Raw genomic sequence first — 26,458 nt, 5'->3', positions numbered from 1 at the left:
GGGCCAGCGAGAGCTTCCGAGACACGCGCCGCTCAGTGGGGAGTGGCCGCGGCCCCGCCCCTGTGCGTGGCCACATTGTTGCGCCGAGGCGTTTCAAGGGGCGTGCCGCGGTTGCTAGGCGACCACACCACTCCCCTTCCCGCCCCTGCTGCTCCTCTGGCAGTTGTCGACCCCAGCCAGTCCCGAGCGGACGCGCTGGGAGCTGCACTGTGTGGAAGAGAGTTACCGAGGAAACGTCGCGGCCCGGGAGGCAGCCGCCCCAGCTCAGGTGGACGCTGCTCGCCTGACCGTCCAAACGCCGCCCCTCCCTCCGGGGGGTCCGGAGCTAACGGATGGGAGGCACAGCTCGCGGGTCCGGGCGGAAAGATGCGGGGCCGCCAGGAGACGGACTGCCGCCCCAGCCGCGGAGGTAACGGCGCCGGGGGATAACGCGCTGGGGCTCCCGAAGGAGCCGCTGCAGCTGGCAGGCGAGGTCGGGGGGCGTGGATGGACTGGGCTGGAGGTTGAGCGAGCCCCCAAGCAGTAAGGACGAGGGAAGGGGTCTGACTCCCTCTCCGGGACTGGCCCACCCTCTTCCTCTCCATCAGCTCCCCTGCCCCCAGCCCAGCGCGGGAGTGGGCTAGAAAGGAGTTAGGGAAAGAAGAATTCCCACCCTGGGGATTATTTCTGAAGTCCTACATCGCGGGTATATGGTAGGAACTCTGAGAAGCTGGGATTTTTTTGGTGGGGCTTTTTAGCAAGCTGGGGGAGACAGGGAGCAATACCTTTTCAAATAAGCCCTGTTGCTCAGAGCAGATAACCAAGGGCTTTGCCGTGAGGGGTGTAGGTGAGGGGCTCTGCCGAGTAGGACTTTTTGTGGATCGTGTTTTGAGAGATTCTCCACCTTTCATAGGATTTTACACCTTAATGGAGAGTAGGGACCACCTGCCCACTTCATTTGTATGGAGACTACCTTTGGGTAATTTCCTTTGGCTATTTCTAGGAAATCTTGTAGGTCCTCAGTCTGTCTTTTTCTTTGTAAATGTGGACGTCTGTCCCATTTTGTTTGTTTTATTCGTGCTGTTGGCAAAGAATCAGTCACATCCAGAATTTTTGGTTCTTGTCAATGAAGCAGTTCCCGTTAAAGGTATAATTTTATCAGAATGTAAGCATGTTTTTTAAAAAGAGAACATTCCAAAAATAATTTGTAGTGGGTTTTCTGTTTGGTTTTTGTTTTTCGGTTTTTTTTCTCTTTGTATTCCTATAACACATCGATTAAGAAAGCTCTAGAATTTTACAAAACAGTTTTCATAAGCCACTAAAATATTCCAGCATAGTTTTAAAGATTAAAAAAAATTCTTCCCTTGCAGCTGGCTCATTATCATTGTATTCATAGTATATCATGTAAAAATGATACAATGAAATGCTGATGTGTGTTACTGGGAAATCCATGTTCTTGGTGGCAGATGAAATACATTATTCAGCGCCATCCTGTGGATTAAATAAATCCTCTCCGTCTTTTGTGTTCCCTTACAGCGGTGGAGGGAGGCACAGTGTTAAAGAGCAGAGAAATTATCATTTGGCATTTAGCTTCCACCATCCACCCGAAAATTAAGTGGGTAAAGATGTGAAATCCAGTACGTTTTGTAATTTAGAGAATCCCCATAGTATTTGCTGTAGAATTCACTGTATTTTTCTACAAGTTAGATAGATGTTAAGTAGGAAAGTAAATAAATAAATAAAGAGAAAGCCCTAAGAAGGCCTTTTATTTCTTGCTTGTGAGACCCAGAAGTGCGTAGACTGGAACTATTCTTCCCTTTACAACATGTGGCCAACGGCTCAGAGAGGAAGGTAGAGTAGCCAGTGGTAGAGCTGAGATTAGAATCCAAGTCTCCGACTTGAAAATACAGTTCTCTGTCTTGTTTGTTTGTTCTGGTTAGCTTTTAGGCTTCAGATTTCAACTAGCCTTCGTTTTCAAGTAGTAAGTTAAATGAGATTCTTTTGATGGTCCCTATTGTTAACAACATTCAGAAAGTACGACTTATTTTAACAATTTCAAACTATAAACCTAGAAATGCTGTCCTTTCTTTAAAAATAAAAAACGGAGGAAAAGTTGGGTTTCCTCCCTTCCTCTGCCAAATACCCCTGTGGTGTGTATTCAGTGCCAAAATGCAGTGTGGACATTTGTTTGTATTAATTATTCTTTGTAGCAGATATGAAGCAGTTAAAGGGTGTTTTGGAAATACAAATTTATATACTTCAGTTACTGACAGATTTTATCTGTAATCCTTTCAACTAGATTGGATGATTTTGTCAATGATACCGTCGTGATAAGAGATGAAACCAAAGGCTCACCCTGTTCAAATGCACTCCGCAATCCTTCTGAACCACCTCTACCCAGAAGACTAAATGTAAGTAGATGAAGTAATTCTTTGAGCTCTAATGGGCCTGGAAAGGAGGAAGTGCTACTTTAAATGGTCAAGGTACAGTTACATGTCACTGGTAACCCAGGCTCTTTTTTATTCACTTTTGGTTTCTCTTGACTTTGAAATAACAATTTCTGTGGTCCAAGTTCAGCTTTTCAGAATGATTTTGATTTGGAGCCCACCTCTTCCTTTCAATCACTGGGGTAAATAGGGAAAAAAACGACATGCTACTTTTATCTAGATAGTGTTTATTTGTTTGTTTTTTTGCGGTACGCGGGCCTCTCACCGTTGTGGCCTCTCCCGTTGCGGAGCACAGGCTCCAGACGCACAGGCTCAGTGGCCATGGCTGACGGGCCCAGCCACTCCGCGGCATGTGGGATCTTCCCGGACCGGGACACGAACCAGTGTCCCCTGCATCGGCAGGCGGACTCTCAACCACTGCGCCACCAGGGAAGCCCTAGATAGTGGTTATTTTTTTTTTTGATAGAATGGTATGTACAGTATATTATGATGGCTCATTTTAACAAGAACAAGAAACAGAAAATACCTCTGAACTTACAGATCTGCAGATTTTTCCTGCACGGTAGAAATGCAGTCCTAGCTTATTAGTATGCTTAAGAGAACCATTTTATAGATCATAAATGAAACTTAGCAATACATTTTGGTTTCGATGCATTTAATCATTTTGGAGCTTGCAGATATTTAGCTTTTGACACCGGTTTATGTTTAAGAGAATAAATTAATTCCCATTCCCTCGGCACTCATAGAGTGGTAGGGAGAGCAGGGTTTTGGACAAGTTCCATGACAGGGAGAATCTATCCTGTGACTTTAAAATTTGCTGCATATATCATCAACGAACAAACTGAATAATTGAGTAGACTAATTTATCAATAATTCTCCTTCATATTTCTGTTTAAGACCTAAAATTATTTCTATGTAAAACACTGCTTGCATTTTTCATAGTCCTTCCCAACGGTTTGTCAGCTTTTGCCATTAAAAATCAACCCCTTCACTACTTTCAAGGCTAATAATATTACAAAATACGGGCTACATATATTTGGAAGGCTGGTCACCCTATTTTTAATCTCCTTTCTAAAGTGCAGTAAGTTTCCATTCTCCACAAGCTTATAGTTTTTAATATGTAACAACCTCTAAGAGCTCCAGAACCACCTATATACTCGTGTGTTGACTATCAGATTCCGTGGTTACTTGCTGACAATTAGCACATCTCTCTGGGAAACTTTTACAGTCCGTCATCATGTGACTTAAAGTCCATTTTAACTTTACTTCAGAGTTGGCCAGTGCTAATCACCATATAGTAGGGCAATTAAATTGTATGTTTCAGGATCAAAATGAATTTTTTTACTGTGTGGTATTCAGAGTAACACAGCTTGCAAAACACAAGATTTTAGATTCTAAAACAATGCTGTCTTTGCAAATTTTGCTGAAAAAAGTGCTTTTGACCTCTTAGTAACACTTATAGTTCATTATGCCATGACTCCATTGCGAGACGCTATTGCTCATTTCACAAAGTGCTTTGGCTTCACTGTTTATCCAAGATGCCCTTACATTCTTGTTGTAAACTATAAATCATCTGCTCATAGGCTTTTATTGGGTTAGCTTTGTGTTGCAGAGATTTAGGGTCGAGAACGAGGGAGGGGGTGGTGTTTTATATCTGGACGAGAAGGATATTCCTTTTCTGAATTTCTCAACAAGATCTTTAAGACTTGATTAACGCAGTTGAAGATTCTATTTGAAATGTCAAGAGTGCTCCAAATTGATCAGCTCGGTGCTTTGTGACCACCTAGAGGGGTGGGATAGGGAGGATGGGAGACGCAAGAGGGAGGAGATATGGGGACATATGTATATGTATGGCTGATTCGCTTTGTTATAAAGCAGAAACTAACACGCCATTGTAAAGCAATTGTACTCCAATACAGGGGTGTTAAAAAAAAAAGAGCGCTCCAAATTAACAATGTACATGAAGCATTCTTAAATAAAACATGATTAATCTGGCATTATTTGTCTCTCTGGATATAATTACATAGTTAAAATATTTGAAGTCGATAGCAGACATTGGTCAGTTATTGTGATTATAACCCTAGACTAGAAATATATAGTGTTTTGTAACTACTTTAACATGTGTGAAAATTCTAGATTCTCCTAGAACAACGGAAGGAAGGTTTTATTTATAGCACAGCAGACTTGATACATAATTGATTCAGACCAGTATTTGAGTTATTACAGGAAAGGAAAGAAAGCTAAGGCGAGAACCCCTCCCTGTGTGGAAAAATTTCTTTCTGGAATTCTTCAGATTCATTGGAGGTTCAAACCTTGACAGTCCACAGGGGACTAGACCTGAAGTGTCTTGTTCTGTTCTGGAAGCCACACTTGCAGAGAGATATACCATGCAGCCCATAATGTGTTGAGAACGTGAATAGGATATAGTAAGGCAGCCTGACCCAGGCTGTGTGAGGTGGAGGATGTGATGGGGATGATGAGCCTCGAGAAAAAATGGTGAAGGCAGGACAGCCCCTTTTAGGTATCTGAAGGGCTTTAACATGGAAATTTGGACACTCCTGTGTAGTTCCGGAGGGCAAAATAAGACTTAATTTGCAGAGAGAGATTTAGGCTCACTTTAAGGAAAAACCATGAGTCAGGAAATCCAAATGACATCCTTAATCTTATTGTAATAGTTCTGTGGAAGTTAAATTTCTGTTCTTATTAACATTCTGTACCTGAGACCCTCTCTTTACCACAAACAGAAATGAATACCTCCAGAGCCAGCACAGCCTTACATGTAGGTAGAGTAGGTGAAATGCCCAGGGGTGGACCCTGGACCACAAATACTTTTCCTACCAGCTTGTCATTGATGACCGCGGGTCCTAGAGAGTCATTCCCTTGGGTTAAAGCATTGATCTTTTTAAAGGTCAAATATGTCTGGAGAGATAACCCATTAAATTGCATGGCAAGTTGAAAGGAGGTCTTATGGGGGGAGAAAGTGGGTGAGGTGTTTCCATGCATCCTAAGGGAAGGCTGATTGTGCAGGCCTTCACGGAGCAGAAGACATAGTTAATGCCAGATGTCTGGTGGAGGGAGTCTGGAACTGCAGAGGAAGGCACCACAGAGAGAAAAGATAAGCTGAAAGGGGAAAGGGAGGGTGTATTGGAGTTTAAACAATATATTGAGAATTTTGCCTAATTGTTACCAGTGTTTTTAACATGTTTTATAGTTTCTGAGGGTCTTTCACATATATTATTAATTATAATTTGATTCACACAACATCCTGCAAGGAGGTATTATTATCCACATTTTAAAGATAAAGAAATTGAGGCTAAGAAACTGGGCTAAAGGTTAAGCCTACCCTGGGACCTACAGTTTTTGAGCAGTGTAGCCAGGACCCCAACCTAGGCCTTCTGACTTCACATTTCTTCAGAATGTGTCCCCAAGATTTTAGCAGTAAATATTTAGATGCATTTAGGTTAGGTAGTAAAAATTTAAGGAAAACTGGTTTAGATGCATGCAAATATTTGGTTTTGTTATGTAAATCTACCTAAAACCAAATAATTATAATTCCCTAGTTCAGCCAAACCTATCTCCTAATAGATTGTAGTGCCTTGAGGTAACCTGGTTTTTGGCACTTTTATAATTGTGAACAATTAGTGCTCATGTGAATGTTAGATGGATGGATGAGACCTTTTTTTTCCATCCCTAAAAACAGGAATGGTTATTTGACTTAATTGCTGATAAACAAAATGTTGCATTATATTTACATCTTAGCAAGGTATTTAGGTTCTGTCTGCCAGCCTGTTTTATTTTCTTGACTAGTGATAGTTCTCTATTTTGGTATCAGAGATCTCTCCTGGTCCGTATCTTGCCTCTTTATGTAGAAACCCAATGCCAAAGTATGGCTACCGTTGTACTGGCTGCTTTGCTTATATGTAAGATGGTGCAGTGCCTCATTTTTGTAACTGTAGTACTATATAAATGTTTAAATTGATTAAATGACCTAAAAGAAGCAGGCAGGAACTAATGTCGTGCTTTTATAACTAAATTAGGGGCTGTCTAAAGTATGCCAACACTTAATTTTTTTGTCATCCCTTTTTTGTTTTTTATATTTACATCTTTTATATTTTTATTTATATAGGTGATGGGTCAGGTGTTGTTTGCTTAGGTTATATTAAAATTCTCTTTTTTAAATGGTTGGCCACTTTGGATCATTACCTTATAATTTGCGTTATATTTTAAGAGATCACAAATATAGCTCAGAGCTTCTCTGGAATTATCTACCCCTGATCATAGAGGCTCTCAATCATACAGATCGGGGGTAAAGTTCTTCAGGGTCTGTTAAGAAAAATAGTTGTTCTTTGAAGTATCCCAAACTTTTTTTTTAAACAACAGATTTAGCACTTTTTTTCTTCTTTCCTTCTAGCACATTCTTATATTCTTCTTAGTATTTTTTTTAGCGTTTGGCTTTTTCATTGTCTTTCCCTCCATCGAGTTTCAAAGAATCTTATTTCATTTCAGAGGTATTTAATAAGTAGAGTTTTCTTCTGTAGGTTATTGTTCCTTGCAGGAAAAGGTGATGCCAAATCAAGTCAAAAGAGTTGTATGCCTTTGTCACGTAGGCGTTTGCTGAGGGAGACTAGTGTATGTGTCTATGAGCAAGGGAAGGAGAGAGAAAGGAGACTCTTTGTCTTCAGGAGAGTTTTACAAAAAGCACCCTGGGGCCTTAGATTCTCACTGCTATTCATCAGATACATAAAGAATTGGCCTTGGTGATCTCAAGAGTTCTCTCTGGATTAGAAATTTTGTGATTCAATGAACTGAGATAGAAAGATGCGATCATTTATTTGGGGACCCAGGAGTAGATGATGAGGCCTTGGTTGATTCCAGGCCAAGGTCAACATTCAGCCCTACTGGAGAATAGTACAGGCACTAGGAGAAGCTGGTACCAGGTTATGTTAATGTTCTGGACCAAGATTCAGAAGACCTGGGGATCACATCCTGCCTCTGTCCCTTTATCATTTACAGAACACTTTAATGTCTATTCATTTGCTCCTGGTACATGCCCTTAAGATTTGGGAAGATACTTGAAACAGTTTGTGAACAATATAGGACAGTATATATATAACAAGGGCCAGATTACGTGGTAGACTCGAAAAGCTGCAGTTAAGATGTGAGTGGAGCCATAGTTAGTATGGGCTTGGAGTAGTTCGAAGTGGAAGAGGGAGGACTAGCATTGGGCTTTGAAAGAGCGTAGGATTTGAGTGGATGGAGTGAAACGATTCTCGGTAGGAAGACATACCAGTTAGAAGGAATCTAGCATGTTTCGGGTATGGTAAGATGTGGGGCTGGGGTGGCCACAGCAGTCAGGGAACCCAAGGTTTAACATAACACGAGTTTCTAGAGACTCCTGCTTTTCTTATCTCACTTTTGGGCCGTTTAACTACACAACTGGCATGTTTTGTTGTTTTGTTCAGTCAGGGGGACGATTCTTTCATTCTTCCACCGTTTTTAGTGACTTTAACATAGATTCACTTCTCTTTGCCGTAGATCACCACTGAGCATTTAACAAGAGATCCTACTCAGTGCTTCCTGAATGGAGGTGAGATGAAGGTAGAACAACTATTTCAAGAATCTGGCAACAGGAGATCTGATACTTTTCAGTCAGATGGCATCAACGACTCTGAAAAATGCTCTCCTACAGTTTCTCAGGGTAAAAGTTCAGATCGTTTGAATACAGTAAAATCCAGCAGTTCATCCAAAGCATCCAAAGTGTTGCCTCTGACCCCAGAACAAGCACTGAAGCAGTATAAACACCACCTCACTGCTTATGAGAAGCTGGAAATCATCAATTATCCAGAAATTTACTTTGTGGGTCCAAATGCCAAAAAAAGACATGGAGTTATCGGTGGTCCCAATAATGGGGGTTATGATGATGCAGATGGGGCCTACATTTATGTGCCTCGAGACCATCTAGCTTATCGATATGAGGTGCTGAAAATTATTGGCAAGGGCAGTTTTGGGCAGGTAGCCCGGGTCTATGATCACAAACTTCGACAGTACGTGGCCCTGAAGATGGTACGCAATGAAAAGCACTTCCATCGCCAAGCAGCCAAGGAGATCCGGATTTTGGAGCATCTTAAAAAGCTGGATAAAACCGGTAGCATGAACGTTATTCATATGCTGGAAAGTTTCACGTTCCGGAACCATGTTTGCATGGCCTTTGAGTTACTGAGCGTAGACCTTTATGAGCTCATGAAAAAAAACAAGTTCCAGGGTTTTAGTATCCAGTTGGTTCGCAAGTTTGCTCAATCCATCTTGCAATCCTTGGATGCTCTCCACAGAAACAAGATCATTCACTGTGACCTGAAGCCAGAAAACATTCTCCTGAAACACTATGGGCACAGTGCGACTAAGGTCATTGACTTTGGGTCCAGCTGTTTTGAGTACCGGAAGCTTTACACCTATATCCAGTCTCGGTTCTACAGAGCTCCAGAGATCATCTTAGGAAGCCGCTACAGCACGTCCATTGACATGTGGAGTTTTGGCTGCATCCTTGCAGAACTTTTAACAGGACATCCTCTCTTCCCTGGAGAGGATGAAGGAGACCAGCTGGCCTGTATGATGGAGCTTCTAGGGATGCCACCACCAAAACTCCTGGAGCAATCCAAACGTGCCAAGTACTTTATTAACTCCAGGGGCCTACCTCGCTACTGTTTTGCGACCAGTCAGGCAGATGGGAGGGTTGTGTTTGTGGGAGGTCGTTCACGGAGGGGTAAGAAGCGGGGTGCCCCAGGCAGCAAAGACTGGCGGACAGCACTGAAGGGGTGTGATGATTACCTCTTCATAGACTTTTTGAAAAGGTGTCTTACCTGGGACCCCTCTGCCCGCCTGACCGCAGCTCAAGCACTAAGACACCCTTGGATTAGCAAGTCTGTGGCCAGACCTCTCACCATTGAAAAGGTGTCAGGCAAAAGGGCAGTAAATCCTGCAAATGCTTTCCAGGGCCTGGGTTGCAAGCTGCCTCCAATTGTACGAATAGCCAATAAGCTTAAAGCTAACTTAACGTCAGAAACCAGTGGTGGTATACCTCTGTGCACTGTATTGCCAAAACTGATTAACTAATGGACAGCTGGTGTGCTCAGAGATGATATGTAGGTATTTTTAATTATCTTGCAAACCTGAAAATGGAAAAAAAGAAACAACACCAAGCCCATTCATGGATATGTTTTTGGTAGACTAGATATCTTTTTTTAACAAGGCAAAGCATTTTTATATGACTGTAAAAGAACTCTTGAAGGGCTAATTACCTAACCAGCTTGTATTGGCCATCCTGGGATACATAGTAAAAGACTTTTTATAAGTCAGTGCATCTTTTGTTATTATTGTCAGGTGTTCACCAACCTGTGTATTATTCTGTGGGTTTAAATCCTTTTCTCTCAAGGTAGACGATATACCAGAAAGTATATCCTGAACATTCACTTCTAGTCTCCCTTGGCATCTGTTCCAGAGGCTTAATTTGGGACATGGCCGTAGTTATAGATGAGACTGAAAACTAGATCTGCCGCGCACTCCAGACCCCACATGTGTATAGAATGCCTTAAAGAAGCTCACATGTAGAGGAAGAGAATTACATTAAAACCACTTTTTTAAACAACAGAGCAAAATTCTCAAAAAGAAAGAAGTTCAGACTTGAGGTGAAAATCAATAAGCAAATCTCCTGACATGATAATATTTACTGGGTGCTTATTAAATGTCAGGTTATTCGATCTTGACAGCAATCTTACAAGTGTTAGAAATCAGGGCTCAGAGAAGCCTGGTAATGGGCTCAAATACACCTTTGCTCCAACACCCTGGGGAGCTGGCTTTTGAGCCCAGATGGCTGTCTTCAAAGTCCAGGTTCAACCCACATGTAACACTCCCTCTGCTGGTGGCTGTGTGTGCGGGTCGGGTGGGGGGGTTCACACCGATTCTTCCTGCTGACACAACCTAATCTGGCCCACCTACTCTTCAGAAAGGTGTGAGGGGACTGAAGCCTCCAGAACAAACAGGCTGCCCCAGGGCCCTTCCGGGGCCGGACATGCTGCCCAATCCGTAAAAGAGCCCAGAATCACCACAGCAGAGGTAGTGCTCAAAGCGCCTTGCGCATTTTAACCTTCATTTCCTCGACATCCTTTCACTGGCTAAAACTTAAGTCTTTAAAACTCAGTATTTGCTAGATCAACCCTCCACTTCGCTCTTTCCACATCATGTCCCTAAAACAATTCCCCCATCAGCCTTGTCCCATCCTACCACCAAAGAGCAGGAAACAGACCCACCGCCCGGCCCCCAGCCCACACCATGCCTTCCATACCAGCAGGAGAACATGCGGCTGCCCAGGAGAGTGCTGGTGAGTAAAGGGAGGTCAGCCTTTTTGACGCGGTACTTCAAAGCACGCAAGAAGCATCTCTGCAACAGTTCGTCCATTTGCTCTGCAAGGAGAAGACAAGAACCACATCCTTCCTGAAGGCCGCAGAAGGCCCGCGCAGCACAAGATAACTCCCCGCACGGTGACATCCGTACCTCACCCCTCAGCTCTGAAGGAGCCCATTCCCAGGCACCAAAGCTCCCAGACTCTCTAGAACACTGAGCCTTCACCGAGGTCTGACCCCACAGAAGGGGTCAGGCCACAAAGTCCCGCCCAGCCAGGCGCAGATGCTTCTCTGATAGAGAAGTCAGAGCCAGAAGAAAACTAAGAGGGCCGTGTAGCTGGGAACAGTCCAAATAGCAGAGTCAACGGGTATCCAGGGAAACGCGACATATGCGCAAGACTCCCAGGTAAGATGGCAAAGGGCTGTGGCACCACCCTCACCAAAACTAAGGCCTTTCCCCGCCCCTCCCGGAGCCCTGGCGCCGCTCTGGTCGGAAGCAGAGCAGAGCGCTTCAGTCCCTACACTGAGAGGCGAGCGCCCTGCTCCTGCCAGAGCTGTACCTTGAAGGGTCTAGCTGTCCGTGGGGCCTGGGCTCAGGTCCCCGACACTGGGGTCTTCCGTAGCTTCCGACGGGGACTTCTCCCCACACCTCTGCTGAACCTCCCCCTCCTCCTCCTCCTCTCCCTCCAGGGTCAGGCGCCTCATGTCTCCCTGCAAGGTGGTGTCTGCCTGGACAGACCCCTTCTCTTCACTGAGATCTGGGGGATCCAGGGCCAGTGGAGCAATGGATGGTGGAGAGGACTTGTCTCCAGATCGCCTGCAAAAACCTCATGTCAGAAATACTGAACAGCAGCCACAACATTCTCCAGCCCCGGTCAGGGGGTCAGCAGGGGTCCAGAGAGAGTAAGACCCACAGGCAGGGGTGTCCAGGAGAGGCCAGAGAACCTGGGTGTGCCTCTCAACTCTGTTTCCAATTCTGGGCCCAGAGAAGTCCCATGCCTCAGTTTCCTCATCTTTGAAATGGGGAGAGTAATTCTTGCCTCCTCCTTAACCGAAGGAATAATAATATTATTAACAGAAATTCAGGGACAGAGAAAAATTAAAGACAACACAGTTAAAGTGGAGCTCCCCTTCCAAAGCATTCCCTTCATATAAATTAAAAACAAAACCATTTTGAATTAAATAACCAAATGAAGATTGCAAACGCATCTGTAGTGCCAGTTTGGTGAAATACAAACCCAAGGTTGAGCGTATGGAACAAATTACAAACACCTGGACTGCTCAAGACTGCTTCTGTGTTAAATCAGAATGCAATCTAAAATAGATAAATGACAAGGACCAACTGTATAGCACAGGGAACTATATTCAATACCTTGTAATAACCTTTAATGGAAAAGAATCCGAGAAAGAACATATATGTATATATCTATATCTAGAATCACTAGATATAGTAATGGTCACTAGAATCACTTGGCTGTTCACCTGAAACTAACACAACATTGTACATCAACTATACCTCAACTGAAAAAAAAGAATGCAATCTAACCTGCAGAGTAGAGATTACAATGGCTTTATGCCACTAAGCCTTATGAAGACAGGAAAAAAAGGGATGCCACATAGCAGAGCGGGAAAAACAAAAAGCTTTATGTTAACTAACATTATGCAAGTCCAACAAAGTTTTACTAACAGCCGCAGCAAGGCTTATTAAGTATGGCTACTAGTGAGGCCAGAGCGTATGTTTAGGCTATTCTGATCAGGTAAATACCATAAGTGTTTTCAAAGGGCGGGAGGAGGGGAGACTGAGGCAGCCACTGATAAAACAATTTAGACAACAGGACCTTAACTGCCCAGACTAACAGTCAGACAACAAGGTGCTGGGAGTACGTGAGTAAGCAGCCCTCAAATGCCTGCTGAAATCCACACTGATGAGGCTGTACCTCCAGCAAAGCAGGGCTTGGCCAATACTTGTAAAATAAGTAACTCCAAGACTGACTAAAAACGTAAGGGTAAATCTATACCAACAGGCCACACAACACTTGGCCAGAAGACCAGGTATACTGCTTTCGAGAAAAGCACTACTTACTATTTTGGTTAAATGACACGAAAATAACTAGAAAATAAACTCACATACAGCTCCAGAGAGCAACCGTCACAGTGAGAAAGTGCCAGTTCCGTAATGAGGAGGAGATCCGAAATGTGGAACTTGAACATGAAAGTCATCAGGTTGTCACCCTGGTGCCTGAGGATCTACTCTGCTTTGATTTGGATTCAGAGGTGAGAATTCCCGAGCACTCATCATGGGGTCAGAAAATGCCTAAATGTACACGGCAGAAAAGGCCAGATCGACCAGTGCCATAAAAATAAAGAACATCACTGTACTGAGAGGCAGAGAAGACGATCCCCAAGGCCTTCTTCCAGCCCTAGGATTCTATAATTCACCTAGGAAATAAAGTTCTCTGTAATTTCTTTTCTTAACAGGCCAAAAAAAAATCTTTTCTCCACATTTTGCAAGGAAATTAATGTCTAGGGTCAGCAACTTGACTAAGGACACAGCAGGGATCAAAACTCTCGCTTCTCAATCCAGGCCCTGGGCTCCCTCCGCCCACCCAGCTCCCTATAAAACAGAAAAAGCATGGAACCCACCACAAGTGGTCCTGGTAGGTGTGGAGCACAGAGAAGCCCCTTCCCTTCAGACCTGAGGTCAGCATCTCGGCTGTGGACATGGCAGCAACTCCGATGGCAACGGGGGCTCTGAGAAGGAGGAGGTCAGAGACGAGGGTCAGGGAAAGTCTTCCAGGAGGGCACATGTCAGGACCAGGTTTCCACACGTGTGTTCAAAGCACCACGGTTGCAAATCTGAAGCATCCACTTGTATCACAGAGCTAAAACTCGGTGCAGTCTCAATCTTATTCAAATTACCTACACATACGACTTTCAAAAATTCCTGGACCAAATATTCCCTTCTGTGTAAGTAACTCCTCTACTGATGTTATCATTGTTATATTCTTATTAGGAACCAAACCCAGGCAGGACTCAGAAGGATATTTAAAGTTCCCTTTCTTTAATTTCAAAAAATAAATTATCTCCCCTATCTTAAAAAAGGCATAGCCATCCTATATGGAAATTCAGAAGGGAGGCCATTCATATGCCATAAATTAGGCTGAGGGATGCCAGAGGGAAGAGAGAAGAGAGATACAGTGGTACCAACGAAAGGTTCCTTCTGAGTTGGTTCTTTATAACAGGGCTTGCTCTGTATAACATCTATCTAAGAAATGGATGTGTCCAAAATATCAGAAACAACCACATTTACAATAACTACAAAAAACTTCCAAAGCCCAAATGGGAAATCTCTGTCAGCCCACTGTTACTCAGCAATGCTCACACATTGCCTGTAAGGATCGGTGTCCAGCTGGCTAACAGGAGGGGAATATACAAGCCTGGCAACGTTGCCTGGACCCAAGGGAGACGATTCAAGGGCAGATTTCCCAACACCTGAACTTCAAAAAGAACGTTTGCTAATCTGGTGGCTCCACTTCCTGTGCCCATGGGTCAGTTCCTGCCACAGAATCTTTGAATTTGGCTTCTTTCCCAGTTCCTAAAAGACAGATCTTTGTCTTCCACCCTTGGAATCGTCAATGGCTCAAGAACTTCGGTCTCGAACCTGTCTTGTAGTTTTAGTAAACTCCCTTGTACCCTCACCCCCTTCCATAAACCACCTAGGATTCATTCCCACATACATTCTAAATGCCAAACTGAGAGGCCAAATACACATTTATGTAGTTTTCTCCTATCTTGGATAGAATACTGGGGGGAAAAAACAATAATTTCACCATTCTTTTCAACTTCAAGTTTTGCTACAGGTAAACAAGGAAGGAAACATTTCTAGGTGCTTGGTTCCCAAAGGTTCAAGGAAAATGGGAGAATATGAGCAACAAAAATAAGATCTTTAAACACTGACCCCTCCCATGCCTACCATGTTTCCCTCGCAAAGAACCAATGAGTAAAATAATAAGATGTCATTTTTCATTCAGGATGATACAAATGAAAATGACCCATCATATCCAGTGTCGGTGAGCATGTAAGGAAACAGGCTCCATATACCCTGTAGGTAGGAGGGAAAACTGACACAGCATTTTTATAGGGCAACAGAAAATATGCACGATCTTCAGCCAAACAGTTCTGCTTCCTAGTATCTACTTTAGAAAAATATTGGCACTAGTGTCCCTAGAGGCATCAGGAAGATCTTGTTTGTGAGAGAGACGAAGTAGAGGCAACCACAATGTCCACTAGAAGAGGACTTTTCCCATCACCCCACAGTGGGTAAAAAGATTCAGCTTATCTGTGCTTGCTGACATGGAAAATGTCCCCACTACCTGAAGTGAAAAAGTAATAGGGATAAAGTTTGTTTATTTGTATTTTTAAACCTACACACCCCAAACCATACATTTTATATGCACGTTTATATATGCATTGAAGAAGGCTGACAAGGACATGCATCAGAATGATAATGGTTACTTCTAGGACAAAAGGATTATGGGGTGAGAGGGTTTTGATTTTTCAGAACTGTTCATACCATTACTTCCTAATTTATTTTAAAAAAGAGACACTGTGGTGATGGCTGAACAACCCTGTAAATATACTTAAAAAAATCACTGAATCGTACATTTGAAACAGGTGAATTTTATAGTATGAAAACTATATCTCAATAAATCTATTAAAAATAATTAAAAGATGAGGATGATGATGTGGATGTTCGACAAAAATAATGTTGAAGTCATGCAAGGCAGGAAAGACCAAGAAAATGTCACAGACAGGAGACTAAGAAGACACGACAACTAAATGCAATGTGGTACCCTGGACTGGATTCTTGAACACAAAAAAAGAAAAAAAAGACATCGTGGGAAAACTGGGGAAATATGCATAAAGTCTGTAATAGTGTCAAAAGGACTGTACCAATGTTAATTCCTTAGTGTTGATAACTGTACTGTGGTTATACAAGATGTTATATTACAGGAAGCTGGGTAAGAAGTATTTCAGGACTCTGTACTATACTTGCAACTCTTCTGTAAATCTAAGAAAAAAATTGTTAAAGGAGAAAAAAACAAATAAAATTTAAAAAAGAAGAAGCAGCAGCAGGAGCAAATACACTTGGCCCAGATGTATGGACACCCCACAGGCTCACTGCCATTCCCCACTCTCTGATTGCTCAGGAAGAATATGTTTTTTCTTTTAATCCTTTATCCATATGCTGTGAAGTTGTCATTCCCACCCCTCCCAAGTTTTCCCTAAGTTTTTTCCCCATAGGCACAGCTGACTGGCACAGTACCTGTTCCCCACCAAGGCAATGGCACAGAGGTCACCCTTCTGTACCTGAGGCAGACCAGCAGGGGGCACCACTAGCCCTGGCAGCATCAAATCTGTAGGAAACAAAAGCATGGCAACTAACTCCACAGTTTACTTCATCATTTATTCATTTGCTCAACAAACATACATTTGTTAAGCATCAACTACATTATTCATAATGAAAATAAAAAGTGGCAAACTGAGGATCAGACCTTTTCCTTCTGGGAGACTAGTGGTCAAACTGAAGCACCAAGCTGAGGGTCCAGTTCCATGATCTATCTTGTTCTGGTTTCCTAAATTCAGTTTATTAATCTAAAGTATAGCATATGGCAGTTCACAAAGCACTTTCATGTCACTTATCTTATTTAAGCCTTACAGCAGGGTCAGAGAGCTTATGGAAGCAGCCAAGTAAGAGATGCAACAGACATGAGGGAAAAATTCTATTTTTCAATCATATGAATGCACAAAATGGGTACATTTATTAAAGTAGTTGGCCTTTACTAAGTAGGTTTCAGCCACTATCCAGAATATAGGAAAATACTCTTACCTGCTCCCCCCACCAGTTTTTCAAGCACCAGGGGCCATGTTGTAAATGTTGCTAGAAGATCAGGATAAGACCACAGGGTGTACACTGTCCAAGAAGAGAGCCAGAAAACACTTACTGCCCAAAAGTCAACCCCCTGGGGAATGGCAAAGCCAAACACTAAGGCCACATTAATCAGGATGTAGAAAAGAAACTCAAGTCAAAGCTAGAGAGAAGGTTGTAAGGGGATGCCCAAAGAAGTTGCATTCTTTTTTTTTTTATTAGGTTACCCCAAGTTTGTGAAGCGGTTTATATGTTATATGCTATTTACATGAGAATCCTTGCTTCCTTTAGCCTTAGAGACCTGCATTCTTTACATATTTATACTGAGCTCTTTGCAGTAGTTTCTCTCAATCTATGATCTTGAGAAGTTATCACTTTTACTGGTCGGAAGACACATGAAGTGAGCTACAGCTCTAAGAGTCTGTTTAGTTGCCAAAGTTGGATATTTATCTGTAAGGCTAAAACTAGTGATGAAGTGAACATCTGCTCTTCCTGTCCAGTATCCCTTTTCCCCTCTCTGGGAACTGAGTGCCCCTTTTCCTGTGGGAAACACATTCCATATAGTTTACATCAGGCTGACTCCCTTCTCAAAGAGGCTGCAGTCTTGAAGAAGGCGGAGACTTAAGAAACTGGGTGTCACTTGAGACTTGGAGGCACCTATTGTTCCACCTGCACTGCAGCAGCCAAAAATGGCCACAGTGGATAAAAGTAGGGACAGAGCCCCAACGAGGATTCCTTTTATGTCCTCAGAAGCAAGTAATCCGAAACCAGGGCACCAGCCTGTAAGAAATTCTGAAACTTTCCCATGTTTATTATTTTTATTCTCTCTGTTTCCACAGGGATTAGCAGTAAAACCCTTAGATCAAAAAGGGCTTGTATGTGTACAGCAGCAAAGCAGGGTGGGGGTAGGGGTGGCCTGGGGTAGGAGACTGCACTGCACTGCTGCAGCCAAGCTGGAAGAAAAGCCCCCAAATGACAAAGTAGGTGTCAGCAGCCATGGAAAAGAGAAAAGGACACTGCCTCTCTGAGATCTGTGACAAAGAAAGCAAGCAAAGTATCCTGAGAGCCAGACAAGAGCCTAAGAAAAAATCCCTGTGAGACATCTCAACCAAAGTCCACCACTAAGACAGCTGGGTATGGAGTTTAACTAACCCAGCTTCTTTCCCATCACAGTATCTCTTCAGTATCTTAAGAAAATTCCACTAGTGAAAGTTTTAAGAAGCATTTTTTACATGCCCTGAAACTCCACCCTTTTCACGACCTCGGCTCCAATCCCTACTTAACCCACTAGAAACCAGTGTTTCTGCACCTCAGAATTTCCCTTGGCAACCACCCTCTTTTTGTGTTAACCCTTGTTTTCCCTCACTTCTATAGCAGTTTCTGATCTTGAAAGGCCCAATTCTAGGGACACTAAATCCAAAAAGATTCTTAGGGAGATTTTGCATTTATTGGTTTTAAGGAAGACAGATTAATGGAAGAAACAGATGTTAGGCAAGGACCATAGTAATGGCCATCTCCATCCCATTGCCATACCTGTCGGATATAGATTTTTCTCTAGTTCAAATAGGATGGGGTTACCACCACTCACGTACACAGTCACTGCATCCCCTCTGTGAGCATACAACTTCACAATGTTGAGTTCTTCCTTTCCAGGTACTAACTCAGAGATCTGATCCGTTCCAAGAGTGGGGAAAACAGCTGTCACATCGGCCCGAAGCTTTCTCCTGCAGAGAGCACACATACCTGGTATGTATGCTGCCTCGATGGATTTTAATAAATATTGAGGACTCAAGACTTACTATAAAATCACGAGGCCCAAGAAAAAGACTGGTTGATGATGCCTTATTCTCACTCTTCCAAAACATCCCATTCTCTTTCTCATCCAATGTCTCATCTATTTTCACATGTTCCTGGGGCATGTCTTTCCATTTTACAAAGAGAGGAAAAAACTGAGATCCGGTAAGCAACCCAAGTTAGCCTACCACTAGAAACTAAGCCCTGCCTTCCTGACTCCACACAGAGCTCCTGGACCCACTCCTTTCTCATCTATGCTTGCCAAATCTGTCAACTTATGATTAAACAGCTCTGCTAGGGCACCAAGAATGACAACTATACAACACTGCCTCCAAAATTCCCAAGGTGACACCTTCATTTGCAAAACTGAACAGATACAGTTCTTACCACATATGCCTTATCCTCTCTCGCCTCACCCTCCACCTTTCTCTCCTGCCAGTGGTAATCACTAGACACTTCTTCTCGTATACTTGTAGTTCTCTGTGCCCCATCTAATCTCTCCCAAGGGACTCAAAGCTCTTGGTAGGGCAGGGACCCCGTTTTCCTTCATTTTGGCATCCTCCACGACACCTTAAACAGACTGCAGTCAATACGCGCTGATTGAATTATACGCTTTCTCGTAAACTCACTAAAATATCCAAAAGACAGCCTGGGAGATAAATCAGGCCTCCTCTCCATCTTCACTCTCAAAACACGTCTAACTCACCCTTGCCCGCCCCCCGGGGTCCCTTCTCCGGCTGTACCCCTCGGCCTCCACCCCAAGTCGGATGACCCAGCCCAGAAAAGGCTGTGAGCCAGCCGAGCTTCAGAGATGTCTGGGTGCCCTGGTGGGCAGAGCAGGCTCTTCTTTCCCTCACCTGTCCGACCCCTTGATGGCCGTGTTGGACTTGACCCGAAAGGCCTTGGCAAACATGTCTGCTGGAGTGGCCTGGGGAAGAGAAGGAGACCACAGCAGCCAGGGACTGTCAGGAAAGCGCGAGCACGGCAGCTTCCCAACCCGCAGTCCTGGGGGCAGCCATGCTTGGGCCCGGCTGGGAAAAGGGCCCGGCTGGAAACCGGGGCCGCGCAGCTTCGCGGCCGGCCCTAGTGGCAAGGCTGGGAACTGAAGCATGGGGGGCGGGGCCGGAGAAGGCGGGGCCGGAGAAGGCGGGGCGGATCCCTGCGCGGAGCGGTGCACCCTTTCGCCTCACCCCTTCTGCCCGGCTCTGCGCCTAGGCGAGTGGCTTGAGCGGGCGTGTCTGTAGTATCTCTGGGGCCAACAGCGATTCCGTTCATTTTTACTCCATCAGCGTTCTAGTGTGTTGAGTAGGAGCTCTGCCAGCTCTCATTCCATTCAGTTTAGTTCAGCTGCACAAAATTAATTGAACTCGTGTTTTATTAAACTTGCAGGCCTCTTGAATGCTTTTCTTCAGGGCTTTTGTTTATTAAGATCTTTACATTTTATTGCACACTTGGGGCCTCAGCTAGAATTCTTTCCGAGATTTTCTCCTTCCTGTTTTTTAATTTACATGAGGTGATAATAACAATAACAGGGAATCCACTTTAGTCCGAGTTTTGACCTCCTGTTAAGAGGAAAAAACTATACAAATGATCTTCAAATCTGTTATTTAAAACTTTTTTTTTTTTTTTTTTTTTTTTTTTTTCCGGTATGCGGGCCTCTCACTGCTGTGGCCTCTCCCGTTGCGGACCACAGGCTCCGGACGTGCAGGCTCAGGGGCCATGACTCAGGCTCAGCGGCCCAGCCGCTCCGCGGCATGTGGGATCTCCCCGGACCGGGGCGCGAACCTGTGTCCTCTGCATCGGCAAGCAGACGCTCAACCACTGCGCCACCAGGGAAGCCCTCAAACACTTTTGGTTAAAAAACCCCACATTTTTGGACCTTTTTAGGTACCTTTTGCATTCAGGCATTATTTGGGGGGATTTTGTTTCCAAAGCAATTTTAAAAACTCAGAGCGCTTATAAAAAAATAATTTTGAGGCATAGTAAAATCAAATTATGGTTTGGCTTCTCCCTAGCAGTTTGATCTTGGGCCAATGGCTTATCCTTTCTGAAACTCTTACATTCTCTGTAAGATGTGGAGGTAATACCTACTTCACTGGGCTTCTGTGAGAAACCACTGAGATAACGCATGTGATATATTGCAGGGTGCTTTGAAATTTTCCCATAAATGGTAGATATTAGTCCAAAACAAACAAACAAACAAAAAACAGTCTCAGGCAGGGGTGAGGGATTGGGTTTCCCTGAAAGGGACTGCTGTGTAACCTGGAGACAAGGATTTAATCACCTGGGGTCCTGGCCCCTACTAAACTTAATTTTGCTAATGAAAATTTCAGAGCAGACTGTCCATCCACCCAGAAAAAAAAAATCCTAATTGCTTTAATTGGGTGATACAGTCACACAGAGGAGAAGTCCATCTGGGCTATAACAAAGATGAGGCCTTGCACAGTCTCTGTCCACAACCATCTCTGCCCTTAATCTGGGGTCAGCCACAGCTCCATCTCCTCCTGCACTTCTGACCCACCATGCCTTTATTCTGAACCACCCCAGCCATAAAGCCAACGTCAGAGGAGCCCAGAGGAGGAGAGTGCCACAGATCCTTGTCCGCTTGGGCCCCCACCCAGCCACACTCGGGGGGGGTGTGATGCCAGACTCTGTGCTGTTGACCAGGCCTATTGCAGTACAGCCATGGAAGCAGTCTCTGACCAAGGAGCCGAGGAAGGTTATTCAAGGGCATACTAGAAATTTCAAGCTGTGAAAACTATTGTACACACCATATGTCCTGGCTAAGAAGGCACAGATTAGCAGCCTAAAAATTAATTCATGGTTGACAAGTAGGAGCCAAGACCCAAGGGGATTCTGTACACAGCATCCTGCCTCCCTATTGGCAGAGCAAGATCTCCCTTTCCCCAGGAGGGTGCCATCCCAACTTCTCTGCCTGCATCAGGGACCTGTGTGCTCCCTGCCGGTGGCCCTGTTGCTAGGCAAGCTGGCTGAACCCTGAGTCCAGCAAGCCTAGATTCTTTAACTTTCCCTTTGTGGCTCCAGTACAGCCCCACAGGGCTACCAACCTGCTGCCCACTCTTGGGTAAGCTGCAAACACAGGCTCTCTTTGATTTATGATTTGTATAAAAGGAAAGGTAGAAGTTAGAGTCCAGAGGGTAGCGCCAAGAACTGTCATTCACAAGACTTCAGCCACAATCAAGGAACTGGCAACACATGCCTTGATGCATTTCGTATTAGCTATAATCAGTGACTCCTGTGTGCCTCCCATTTTTCTCCCCTTTGAGGAGTGTCTACAATGGTTATAGGTGGTTATAATATGCCTGTCCCAACACTGTATGTCGAATTTGTTTGGGGCAGAAAGCTTGTGTCTTTTGTCCACAGATCTTCAGATCAAGAACTGTACTCAAGCAGCTATACTCAAGGAAATACACCTGAGGCTCATTATCCACAGCTGGGCCTGATTTAGATGATGAGATCCTTAATTTTGAACAGATAAAGGAGTGAAATTTGAGGGGACCTGGGGAAGAAGTTAATATGTTTTGCATTTCAGAGGCACATGTGTCATTGAAGGGCAGAGGGTAGATGTTGGTAGCCAGACTCCAAGAGGGCTCTCAGTGGTCTTCATGTGCTTATGTGGTCCCCTCCCACATGAGACCAGGGCTGACTTCTGTGACCATTAGCATATGGCCAAAGTGATATTGTGTGACTCCTTATGGCTAAGTCATTGCCATTTCTACCTTGGTCTCCTAGATTTCTTGCTCTGGGGGAAACCCCCCACCATCTTGAAAGGACACTCAGGAAGCCCTGTCAAAAGGTCCGTGTGGACAGGAACCCATCTCCTAGCACCAACTTGCCAGCCATGTGATTGAGCCACCTTGGAAGCACAGCCTCCAGCCCTGGGCAAGTCGTCCCATCCCACATGCTTTCAAGCCTCCCAGCTGAGGCCCCAGCCACCAGGGATCAGAGACTAGCCATTCCACTATGCCCTGTCTCAAGTCCTGATCCACAGAAGTCACGAGGTGGTAAATAATTATTGTTTTAAGTTATTAAGCTTGGGGATGGTTTGTTATGATGCACTGGATAACTAATACAGGAACCCAAGCATTTCTCACTCCCAGTGCATCCTGAGATAGCCAGTTGGTCCATGTCACTGTGATTGAAGCCACAACTGTGTACAGTCCAGCTGTTCTCCCAGGAAATCATCCTCCACTGGCTCTTTTGCTTACGATGTGGAAATTGAAAACCTAAAAGCCTAAGATGTTGAACTCACAATATAAAAGGGGGACACAGGAGGCAAAGGTACGCGCATCGGATGCTTGCACTTGCAAAATAAAACCACAAGGCAAATTTGAAGAAGGCAGAGTTCCACTATGCCCAGCTCAGCACTGATATGTTGCCTGGTATTCAGGATAGGTGGGTGCCAGCCAAGACCAGAGCACCCAGTCTGAGAACAGCTGCATCCACTTCCCAGCCAGCCTGCCACACATGCCCTGGGAGTCCTGAGCTGCCCCCTGCTTCAGCAGGGTGAGGACTTTCTTTGTGAGTTTGATGCCCACCTGTCCTTGCTCTTTGCTTGGGACTGCTCAAACTAGATATTCAGCTGGGCTTTTGAAAATCCCCTTTCCTCTTCATTGCCTCCCCCAAACTCACACACCCAAAAGCTAATGAACCTGCGCGATCCCAGGTGAGGCCTGTAGGAACCCTCAGACACTGGCAATTGGGCAAAAACAAGAGTTGTATAGCTGTTCAGAAGTAAAATCTTTTACATCTCAGAAAGTTACAGTTATTTCCTTGCCTGGGATAGATCTGGAAGGGACTGATCTAAGGTTTCTGTTGCAGAAACCTGTCGTTGGAAACTCTCAGAACCTAATAGACTCTGGGAAAACACCACAGATGACCTGCATTCCCAGGGACCTTTGAGCTCGGAGCTGGATGTCTGTGGTGAGGAGGAAGGAAAAGCCAAGGGCATGGGGTGACTGAGGAGGAATGCAAGCCCTGCAGCCAGCTGTGGGCTTCTTATTGTGGCTGTAGGAGGGAAGACCAGGCAGGGCACAGGCAAAGTCTAGATGCAAAGCCCTGGGGCTGAGTCAAGATGCTTCCTTAACTTCAAAGTCAGGATTTCACATAGTACCAGACCCTTAGAGAAATGTTCCTTTGTAACCGATGCCTAATGTACTTCTGGATCCTGTGATCAAACCTAGAGCTAGAACTGCCCAGATCACACAGCAGAGGCTGTAGATGAAAGAGGCTCAGGGGACAAGTGCTGCAGGTATATTGCTGAATGTCACAGTTCCTCTGGTTTTGTGCTGTCCACAGCAAAGCCAAGCCCAGACAGGCTGGGTTTTGTCTATCATTTCATTTCTAGAGGACTTGAAGGCAAGAGAATTTCTAGAATCTGGGATTGGGCAACACTTCTGGAGTATGGGAAGGCTGGATGTTTAGGGGTGGATATCCAGAGAGGGGAAACTCTGGGGAAGAAGGGCAGGAACATGGGCTTCACGTCTGCAAGCGCTGATGTCTGCTTCCTTTGCTTTGGAAAGAAGCAGATGAACATCTTTGCTCGGGTCAGTGATGTCAGCCCAGCCTAGGGTTCAGGTCCAGCCTTCAGAGAGCCTGTAAATTAAGGGTGGGGACAGGATTTGACCCAAAAGTATCCGTTACAACTAGTCACAATGCCCCATTGCCCTGCTTATCTACCAACTCCACTGTCCCTCAGGCTACACAGGATTAATGACAGGGAAGAACACCGTGTGACAATGGAGGCAGAGACTGGAGGAATGCAGCCACCAGCCAAGGAATGTCAAGGGTTGCCAGCAGCCACCAGAAGCTAGGAGAGAGACATGGAACATAGCCTCCCTCAGAGCCTCCAGAAGGAACCAACCCTGCTGACACTTTGATTTTACACTTCTGGCCTCCTGAACTGTGAGAGAATAAATTTCTGTTGTTTTCAGCCACCCAATTTGTGGTAATTTGTTAACGGCAAACAAATACAAGAGAAACTAATACAAGCCCTGTGAAACTAATACAAGAGGAGTAAAAGCATAAGCTCACAAAAAGATCCGAACACAGGGGCTTCCCTGGTGGCGCAGTGGTTGAGAGACTGCCTGCTGATGCAGGGGACACGGGTTTGAGCCCTGGTCTGTGAAGATCCCACATGTCGTGGTACAACTGGTCCCGTGAGCCACAACTACTGAGCCTGTGCGTCTGGAGCCTGTGCTCCGCAACAAGACAGACCGCGACAGTGAGAGGCCTGCGCACCGCGATGAAGAGTGGCCCCCGCCTGCTGCAACTTGAGAAAGCCCTTGCACAGATTCGAAGACCCAACACAGCCAAAAATAAATAAATAAATTTTTTAAAAAAAGCAAGCAAACAAACAAAAGTGAAGACTCCCCAGCATCAGGGTGACCAGCAAGTACTATTTTGAAGGGAGTAGTGGATATTAAGACAGATTTCCATCTTTCAGGGAGTGGTTTCTAAAATTCTGGTGACATTGACATCTTTGCTGAGAGCCTGCTATATGCCAGGCACTGTACTTGATGTGGGGAATATGAAGATTATCAATAAAACAAAGTTCCCGTCTCAGGGAGTGAGACAGACCCATGCACACATCATTATAATCGGGGCCAGTGGAAATACCCGGAATTTCCTCAAACCCACATATGTGCTTATTTGTTTAGAGGAGAGAGGGACTGAGCTGGTCAGGGAAAAGGGCAGAGAAGAACAGCTTTCAGACCTAAAATCCCTGCAGACAACTGAACCCACCCTCCACAGAAGGCAGTTTCGACATCATGTTTTTCTGAAGGTCTCTTGGGAGTCCTACCTTTGTCCCCCAACTGTCCCCACAAGACACTTATCCAAGAATCTCTTCCAGGCACGTATGGTTGTCTCCATAAGAGAAATCCAGATAAAAACAATATTCTCCATCTTTGTACATTTCTGGTTAATTTTAACCCTCCTAATGGACTAACTCCCTGGGAAAATGTTTGACTACAATATCCCTTAATGCAGCTTTTACTGTAATACAAAGAGGTACATGAAATTAGAGGGTTATGAACATTGAGACATATTGGTAGGGCCCTTAGAGTTGGGATTAAATTATCTCACATGAGAAGTACTTCACGAGTTGTTTTACAGAGCATAGGGGGCATTTTTGATGGAGAGGGCAACCTGCTTCCCTCATTCAGGTGACAGGTGAGATGCATTTCAAAGCCTGGTGTCCAGGCATTTGAGATTGGGAAGGTGAAGATTTCCAGTAGCCAGGTGACTCAATATGGATTATCAGGATTTAAGTGACACCAGTAAAGCTAATCTCCAACGTCCAGCTAGTAAATATCAGCGAGTTTTGCTGCCCAACATCCATTCATCCCTTTTCTGGAATCTACTATAGCAATTTTTCTCTGGAGAATTGCTGTCTCCCTAACTCCTTGTCTAATGTACTTCAGATGACACTGCTTTTTGCTCCAGGTGGCTCTAGCCTGACCAATCAGAGTACTGCATTTTCCTGGCCAGAGATGTGTTTCAAGGATGGACCCAATCAAAGCCCACAATATATAGCGAGACTTTGTGGAAACCACTGAGAGAGCTTTTCCACGGAGTTGATCCTGGAACCGCTGGTACGCATCTTGTTTGCACAGAAGAAGCCTGAGAGTGAAGCCAGTGTGAGACAAGCAATGGGGAGAGAACAGAACATACACCATACCTGAATTAAGCCCTACTGCTTTTTAAAATTGTAAAAAAAAAGAAAAAAGTTTATAATACATCTTCTTTAAGCAGTTTTAGTTGGGTTTTTTGATACTTGCAATAGAAAAAGTCCTGACCTGTACACTAGGTGATAGAGAATTGGTTTCCTTGGCCCACGTGCCATGAGTAGAGCAGACTTAGTAGGCTTCCAAAGTACAGGTGACCCAGTA

The 26,458-nt window shown here is 44.5% G+C and overlaps 1 protein-coding gene and 1 pseudogene across 2 annotated transcripts; one reads left to right on the top strand and one right to left on the bottom strand.

Annotated features, from left to right (window-relative positions):
* Positions 1–332: 332 nt before the first annotated feature.
* LOC307047986 (dual specificity tyrosine-phosphorylation-regulated kinase 3-like) lies at positions 333–9,536 on the top strand (the record flags this gene model as incomplete). Its single annotated transcript, XM_079696809.1, has 3 exons — positions 333–409; positions 2,279–2,390; positions 7,962–9,536. The coding sequence occupies 3 exons, from the start codon at positions 333–335 to the stop codon at positions 9,534–9,536; spliced, it is 1,764 nt and encodes a 587-aa protein (XP_079552935.1).
* LOC307047987 (eukaryotic translation initiation factor 2D-like) lies at positions 9,518–19,458 on the bottom strand (annotated as a pseudogene). The gene is made up of 8 exons: positions 19,403–19,458; positions 18,285–18,475; positions 16,713–16,796; positions 16,149–16,239; positions 13,466–13,573; positions 11,383–11,639; positions 10,765–10,882; positions 9,518–9,592 (listed from the first exon to the last, which is right to left on the bottom strand). The product of its transcript is annotated as a eukaryotic translation initiation factor 2D-like (transcript).
* Between the last annotated feature and the right edge of the window lie 7,000 nt (positions 19,459–26,458).

This window comes from Hyperoodon ampullatus, assembly GCF_949752795.1.
Source record: "Hyperoodon ampullatus genome assembly, chromosome: 2".
Taxonomy (NCBI): Eukaryota; Metazoa; Chordata; class Mammalia; order Artiodactyla; family Ziphiidae; genus Hyperoodon; species Hyperoodon ampullatus.
The sequence above is the reverse complement of the archived record's forward strand: the minus strand, read 5'-3'. Positions and strand labels throughout refer to the sequence as shown.